The sequence below is a fragment of the Rosa rugosa genome, chromosome 2 (genome assembly GCF_958449725.1).
Source record: "Rosa rugosa chromosome 2, drRosRugo1.1, whole genome shotgun sequence".
NCBI classification, from domain to species: domain Eukaryota; kingdom Viridiplantae; phylum Streptophyta; class Magnoliopsida; order Rosales; family Rosaceae; genus Rosa; species Rosa rugosa.
Genome location: NC_084821.1, coordinates 18456640 through 18465213, shown reverse-complemented (window position 1 = coordinate 18465213; position 8574 = coordinate 18456640). Strand labels below are relative to the sequence as shown.

At 39.4% G+C, this 8574-nt stretch overlaps 1 protein-coding gene across 1 annotated transcript; it reads right to left on the bottom strand.

Annotated features, from left to right (window-relative positions):
* Nucleotides 1-5059: 5059 nt before the first annotated feature.
* On the bottom strand, nt 5060-8131 carry LOC133733888 (E3 ubiquitin-protein ligase RSL1-like). Its single transcript, XM_062161537.1, has 4 exons — nt 7502-8131; nt 5664-6116; nt 5359-5562; nt 5060-5268 (listed from the first exon to the last, which is right to left on the bottom strand). The coding sequence occupies exons 1-3, from the start codon at nt 8057-8059 to the stop codon at nt 5491-5493; spliced, it is 1083 nt and encodes a 360-aa protein (XP_062017521.1). The 5' UTR covers nt 8060-8131; the 3' UTR covers nt 5060-5268; nt 5359-5490.
* Between the last annotated feature and the right edge of the window lie 443 nt (nt 8132-8574).

The following is an 8574-nucleotide window of genomic DNA, read 5'->3' as shown; positions in this document are numbered from 1 at the left end:
TTTGACTTTACAAGCTCGCTTTTCAAAAACATTTTTTTTTCTCTAAGAATCTAATTAATTTCCCGAAATTAAACTAGCAAAATTAGTTAGGAGTGTCGTTTAAACATTTATATTATCAATTAAGTTATTAATATATATATATATTTATATATATATATATATATATATTTTGGATCTGAAGTTATTAAGAGCAACTCCAATAGATTCTCTATAATTTCTGTATTACAGGGAAGCAAAAGTCAAAGCTTTAACATTTTTTTCTTCTCCAACTCTAACAGATTCCCTATTTTACAGCAATCTCTAAAATCTACATAATTCTTCCTTAAATTTTATAGATTGCTGTAAATTTAGGGAATTTAGTTTTCTCTTTCCTCCTTATCTCTAAAATATAGATAGTTTAGGAAATTTGGTTTTCTCTTTCCTCCTTACCCCTCACTTTTTATTTTTTTATTTTTCTCTCTTTTTATTTTTTCTACCTCTCTCTCTCTCTATACACACACATATATATGTGTGTGTGTGTGTGTATATATATATATATGTAGAGAGAGAAAAAAAAAATGAGGGGTATAATAGTCATTTTAGGATCTGTTGTATGAGAATTAAAAAGAATAAGGACTAAACTGTTTAATTTTAAAATTTTGGACTAAACTGTTTTTCATGCAAAAGTATGAGGAGTAACGAGTATTTAATCCAATAAAAAAGCATCACTTGATGCTAAAACTCACATATTGGTAATGGAGAATTTCACAAAAAGTCACTTAACTATGACTTATTCGACACTTTGGTCACTCAACCTTCAAATATATCATTTTGGTCACTCAACTATTACTCTGTCATTACTTTAGTCACCGAATGTGCATTTTGTCTCACTTTAATCACTTCTCCCATTTATTCCAGTTCAGATTTTTTTATTTTTCACAATTGGTTGGTCGAAAATATCCTTGATATTGTGGCAAATAATTTTTTTTCAATGAAAAAAATTAATGAACTTACTAAAGTGATTAATATAGTTAAAGTTGAGTGACCAAAGTGATATATTCAAAAAGTGAGTGACAAAAATATCAAACATGTAAAAAATTGAGTTACCATTTGCGATTTGCTCCGGTTGGTAAAGCAATTGCTACATGCTTTACCAACAGAAAAACGTGACATTTTTCAAGTCCAGAGTGAGCTGTATTGAGCCCTTCAATGAACTCAAGCTCCACAGCCTCATTGCTCATCACCACACCACCATCAAACGCGTCCTCGCCTCGAAAACCAGATTATCTCTAGGGTCACAAATCGCAACCCCAGCCCCAGCCACCACCATCTTCGAATCCCTAACCACCTCTTCGCCTACCAAACCCTTGCAATACAATCTCAAACACTTAGTCTCCACCGCCGGTTTCGACGACGACGACGCGCCGTCGCCACAGTACGGCTTCTCCTAGTAATCGCCGTACTTGCTCCAATAGTCCTCCGGGACGTTGCGGACCTTGGCGGCGAAATTCTGATTGTGAATCCGGCGGTCGAGGTCTTCCTTCGCCTTCCTTATTTCGAAGAGGGACGCTCGTGGTCTTCGTATTCCTGCGCGAATTTCTGGACGTCCTCGAGCATGAGCGCGACGGCCAGGTCCAATACGTAGTCGTATTCGTTGTGGATGGGCGGCGGCGGAGGAGGGCGCGAAGACGAGGGCTGTTGAGAAAGGGAAGCGGTCATGGCTTCCTGCATTTGGAGACTGAAGGCGATGTCAAGGTCGGAGTCTAGGGTTTTGGCGGCCATGAGCTCTCGGCGTTACTCGGAGAGAATGGTGTGGAGGTCGTCTCGGTACACAGGGGTGGCCATGATGATTGATGAGAGAGAGAGAGAGAGAGAGAGAGAGGTTTGCTGGAGAACAAAGAGACGAAGGGAAATATGCAAAATGGAATTTTTTGGTAATTGGCTCCTTCCACATTTGCAGATTGACTTTGCATTGACATCTATCTTCTTCTTCTTCTTTTTTCTCTAAAGGAATTTTTTATTTTTCTTTATTTTCTGGAGGTGAAACTTTTGTCAGGGCTCATGTGATCACGATTACTATCATGGCGGCTGGTTTTGTGTTGTAGTGAAGATTTTGGTTTTAAATCTAGAGTTTATTAGTTTTTTGGGCTCTTGGGTTTCGGCTTTTCACTTCGTATAAATTTTAGTTTATTATTGTTCTTAGGGAGAATAGTCACTCTGGTCACTCAACTATGACTCATTCGACACTTTGGTCACTTAAGTTTCAAATATATTACTTTGGTCACTCAAGTATTACATTGTCATTCACAAAAGTCACTTTGCTGTGAGAAAAAATGGCCCTTTGGTCACTCAAGTATTACATTGTCATTCACAAAAGTCACTTTGTTGTGAGAAAAAATGGCCCTTTGGGTGACTTTTGTGAATGACAGTGTAATACTTGAGTGACCAAAGTGATATATTTGAAACTTGAGTGACCAAAATGTCGAATGAGTCATAGTTTAGTGACCATTTGTGGAATTCTCCCTTGATTTTATCTATTAGGTCTTTGTGCCTAGGAAACAATACGTTTGTAACATTTGTTTTCTTTGTAGTCACCTGGAGTCCTGGAGATAAGATCTTAAGAACTTACCAATAGTAAATGATATTTCAAAGGTACGGTGAAGTTTTCGCTGTTGTAATTGCCTTGAAAATTTCTAATTATTTACTAACTAATGATCATTTTGACTCTAGCCGCTTAAGAGAGCGTGCTTTTATAATAAGCTTGTTGTGGCATAAAAAGGTGATCAATGCTATGGTTTTAGAATGCCAAAGGCACACTATACTATAAATATAAAGCTGGATGACCAATTTAGGATAACTGAACTTAGAATTTCATTTATAATGAAAGATTACAATGAGATATGGTGCAAACGTTCTACCATCCACTGTCAAAGAAAGGAGATAGTGAAATAATAATGACCACTTTAGACTTCAAACTCGAAGTCCATACTAACACAGTGATGAAGCCAAGCAGACCCTGATTCTAAACAAAGAAAAGACCGACTAATTTTTAAGGCTTCTTTTGCCAAGCGATGTGCAACTCTGTTGCCTTCTCGCTTCATAAAATGCCAACTGCAAATGTTAAAAGACTTAGCTTCATCCAAAATATGACCTTCCAAACTCAAATCATCACTATCATTTTACAGAGCACTAATAATAGTGAGGGCTTCACCTTTAATCTCCAGGTTTCTGAATCCAACATGAATAGCAAACCGAAGTCCATGAAGTAGTGCAACAGCCTCAATAGATCTTGTTGATAGATTCCCAACTTGAGGAACAGCTATGGCTCCCTTCAAACCTCCGAGTTCATCCCTAAAGACCACGCCAATCCCACAGATTCTTTGTGTCACATACTCCATCAAAATTCAATTTTAGCCTATAAAGAGGGCTGCTATGATACAGTAGTAGCTATAGCAACTGCCCTGCCATCCTGACTTGGGATAGCAGCACCCCTGCCATCCCGAAAAAATTTCTTCTGCCAATCCGCTGCCCTTATTAATGCAGCTGGTTGTAACATAGTTTCACCATGCCTTTGTAAATTCCTGTTTCTCCACAGCTACCAAGCAATATAGCCAAAAGATTCAAGCTCCTCTCCCACCACAGTAGTATAGACAAGTGAGAAGAGATCAATAATAGGCGGGTTTTCATGATCACAATGCCGCGAGCTACACTTCTTTCAATGAAAAGATTCCCCGCTGACCAAAGGTCTTTTCTCGGTGGTCCTAGTCAGAAAGCTCCTTCCATACTTTGCACACCTTACCCAAAAAATAGAGCTTCCAAACCTCCTTGCTCGAGTAATTTAGCTTATAAAAGCTGTATTTTACCAACTTTTACCATTAAATGATATAAATTTTAGAGTTAAATATTGCTTACTCCCTATACTTATAGGGTTTCATCGTTTCAGTCCCTGACCTTCGAATTTCACCTAAAAAGTCCCTGAACTCCCAATTGGTCCCTGCCGTCAAACATCTGTCAAAAACTCCGTTATCTTCCCCTAAAAAGTCTATTATACCCTCATTTACTTAATATATATATATATATATATATATATATATATATATATATATATATATATTTCTCTTCCTCCCTTTTTTAAATTTTTTTTTCTTTTTACCTTTTCTTCTTCCGGCTCTTTCGCCTCCTTCTGTTCATCTCCTCATCAAGATGGTTCCAATCCACAGACCTTCAAGAGGTGAAATGAAAAAAAGAAATAAAAGAGCGAGAGAGAAAATAAATTAAAAAAAAAAAAAAAAGTAAGTGAGGGTATAATAGACATTTTCGACAACTTTAACAGAAAATTTTGACCGCAGGGACCAATTGGGAGGAAATTGAGAGTTCAGGGACTTTTTAGGTGAAATTCGAAGGTCAGGGACTGAAACGATGAAACCCTATAAGAATAGAGAATAAACAGTATTTAATCCTAAATTTTAAGATAAGACTTTTGAATTTGTCAGTAAACACCTTTTGTTACTTGAGATAATTTATTAAACAACTTTTCAAATAACTTATGGCCTTATGCCACAAAGGCATATATCACAAAGGCATACTACGGGCCCGTTCTGAAGCGGACGTCCGCACTTCGCTAAAGTGCCGACGTTGACGCAGCTGAGGCATTCCAGGCAGAGACGGCGGCGCGTGGCTTGCAGGAGGGAGGCCGGAGGAATCCCGGACGGTTCTGGGCAGCGTTCGAGGTTGGAGGAGGTCGGGGTTGCAGGTTCTGGGCAGCAACCCGACCTGTAACTGCAGGTTTTCTGCAACGAGCTGCAACCCCGATGCGGCCACTCCACCGACTGCAGACCGCTCCGTCCGATTCCTAGCGTCCGTCCGACAAGTCCCGCCGCTCGGTCGCGCCCCAAGCTGAGCTGCAGCGTCGACGTCCGCACTTTAACAACAGTGCAGACGTCCTCTTTGGAATGGCTCCGAGGCATACTATATAGTTTTTGAGAGCGGATAAAAGTGGATAAACACATACTTAGCAGTCTGAAATCGTTTTTATAACTACTTGTCGATCAACTCTGTAAAGGGGAATACAAAGAGGCTCTTGCACCTACAGTTTCGCTAACAAAGGAATTTCATTGCCGTAGTGGTAATTGTACTATTGATCAATTTAATCTAACAGCAGTAATGGTAATCCTCTTGAGTCCTGATCATTCTCGTATAATGTTGCGCTCATCCCAGATTGGGCAGGAACATGTTGGTGTCTTGTCCTTCCATTCAGCTCCACAAGTATAGCAAAACTCATATCCACATCTACAAAGAAAAATAAGGACACAAACCTGAGAGAAAAAATACGGATTGGTATAAAGTTAAAAATAGCAGAAAATGAAGAGACTTAGTCACCTGCAAGTTATGTGGTAACAACCTTCTGCAAGTTCAACCATATGGCTGCAGTTCACACACTGGCGCCAGTGTTTCTTTTTAGCCAGTGACTTCACCAATTGCTCTTCTGCACAAGGATTTGATTTCTTGTAGTCATAGCAGGTGTGATTGTCGAATGGAACTTTGCAATTGATACAAAAACAGCGATGACATTCCATGCATAACCTGACTCCAGATTGTTCAACAGCAACAAAATAATTCTTAGTATATTCCAAGACATCTTTTTTTGACATTAATGCAGAACACTTGGGATTTGGACAGTAAACCTTCTCTGTAACAGGAATAGAAGATTCCTTGATTCGTTGGCGCATAACTTGAACAAGTTTAGGCTCCAAGAATGTTTCACAGCTATCAATACTCACTTCAGACTCACAGCCTTCATGAGGACACTGCACCACGCTCCCATTAACCAACTTTGCTTCAACATGCTGTTTCATACAAGAATTGCAATACCTGTGCAGACAGCCGTCAATTGAAAACATTCTAGCAACATCTGTTTCTTCAAAACAAATTACACAAGTCTCATCCAATCTCTTGCCATTGCTAGCTGGCCAGTTGATCTGAGAAACTATAGCCTCTTTTGCAAATTGAAATGCAAACTTAATGTCCCTAGGTTCCACAAGAGAAGGAGTGCAATGCTCAAATTTTCTTTGTAGAAGAGCAACTTGAGTGACTAATGTCGCAATCTTGAAGTTTTCAGGACGCACTGTGTATGTGACCTGTATATACAAGTAGCACCAGTAAAGACATTTAGGATTTTAAAAACAACATAGAAGAGAGACGAAGTTAGTGTTGACAAGAAAGAGGAAGAACAGAAACAGAGATGAGGTTATAGAGTAAGGTATAAACTGGGGAGGAGAGACATGTAGGAACTACGGAGAAAAGGTTATTCATTCATCAAGTCGACCAATAACAATTACAATGTTTCAATTTATAGAACGTCCCTAAGAAAATTATAGAGCACTGAATTAAATAGAATCCGAATGATATCCTAACTCAGAAACCAAACAATAATTCAATAAATATGATCATAACCTAAATAACATCAATAAAATACTTAAAGTCAGAAAATGGTAACTAGTCCATCCTGCATCACATCTATATCAGTGGCATCAAACAAAGTTCTCTGTTAAACTGAGCATGTCCCATTTTATAAATATGTACAACAATGATGATCATAATAAACATGATAAATATACCATCAATTTGAATACCAAATTGAACCCTTTGGGATGTAAAAGATGATATCATCCTTCGACACAGCAAAACAAAGTTCGCTAACAGATGATGAACGCATATTGAAAAACTTTCTTGCAATAACAAAATAATATGCTATAATGATCACATTGCTTCTAGAAGTGATAGGTTTGAAAGTTGAACATATTAATGCTAATAACAGTTTGTCGCAAAAGGACAAGAGAACTCAGCAAAATGAAAGATGCATGGAGACAGGTTTACTAAAATAACTGCTAATTTTACCAAATTTCAAGTTGTTTGTAATTGGACTTTGCAGCTTCTGCACAAAGCTAAGTTAACAGACGCCAATACACTGTAAACAAATTAAATGAATCAAAGAACTATGTGTACTTCATCCAAGTAACCCACCCAACCTCTGGATCAAAAACCAACCAACCAAACAACTTATACTGATTTCTAGGTTCAAAAACACAAAAACCAAGTCTGAAACTAAAACAAAACTTATCCAATTCTATTCCCTCTCTCACTTGTCCGACTTGGTTCTCTTCTACCCTACCAAATCCACACTACATAAGCCACATTAGTCTCTTCAAACTCCAAACCTGACCACAATATTCCAACCAATTCTTTCTTCCTTAGCTAAGAAATTACACAAAAGCTCCTCCAACGAAAAATTGCAACAAACAAAGTCACTAGGGCCACAGCATGGTTTCGGATTGGATAGCTCCTCCTCACAAAAGACCTCTTCCCCAAAACGTATCTCCAATTATTCCGAAATCCGAAGTATCAGGAAAATTTAGAGACAATGGTAAGAAATGCTCTTGAACACTAGTGATAAAATTGGTAAACCAAGTCATCATCATAGAATCAAGGATCAATACTTGAATGGCAAAATAGTAAAACTCACATATTGGTAAAGCTTGTTGTGATCACAGTAAAATGTGACATTCCTCAAGTCCAGAGTGAGAGCTGTACTGAGCCCTTCAATAAGAGCCTCAAGCTCAGCAGCCTCATTGCTCAGAACCTCACCACCACCAAACGCCTCCAGATTCTTCTTGGCCTCCAAAATCAGATTATCTCTAGCGTCACAAACGGCCACCCCAATCCCAGCCACAATGACATCCATGTCCTTGACCCTCTCCTCGCTCACAAGCCCCTTGAAATACAGTCTAAAACACTCGCTCTCCTCCTCCGCCGCCTTCGACGAAGACGACGCGTCGTTCGTGCAGTAGGCCTCCGCCGGGTCGGTGAGGTCGATTACGAAATTGTGGCCGTGAATCCGAGGGTGGAGATTGGGTTGAGAAGTGGATGGTGGTTGGAGAGCGAGAGAGTCGGCCATGGCTTCCTGCAGTTGGAGATTGAAGGCCATGTCGTGGTCGGACTCAAGGGTTTTGGCCGCCCTGAGGTGTCTGAGGTGGTCGGAGAGAATGGAGCGGAGGCTGTCTTCGTCCGTACGGTCTTCCATGATGGAGGGTGGTCTCTGACACTGAAAGCGACAGGAAAGTAGTTAGCTTGTTAGAGAAGGAAGACAGTGGAGTCTGGGGGAAATGAGACTCCGTTTTGACTTGACAAGCTCGCTTTTCAAAAACTTTTTTTTTTTCTATCTAAGAATCTAATTAAATTTCCCGAAATTAATTCTCTCTTACCCAAAACACTCTAAAGAGGTCTTCTCTAATATCCCATTAAGATTTTTTTTTTTGTTTTTTTATTTATTTTTTTTAATACCATTTTACCCTCAACCTTTTGAAACTTAGAGAGAGAGAGAGAAAATGGAAGAGAGAGAAACCATAGGAGACTTCGCCGGAGCCGGGTTGCCGAAATCCGGCCAACATTGGCCGGATTCCGGTCACCTGTCGCCGCCCACCGGAATTTGCTGAAAATCTCACCGGAAATGTTTTTTTGCCCCTAATAGACGTCTATTGGGGGCAATAGACGTCTATTGCCCTAATAGTCTATTGCTTCCTAATAAACGTCTATTGC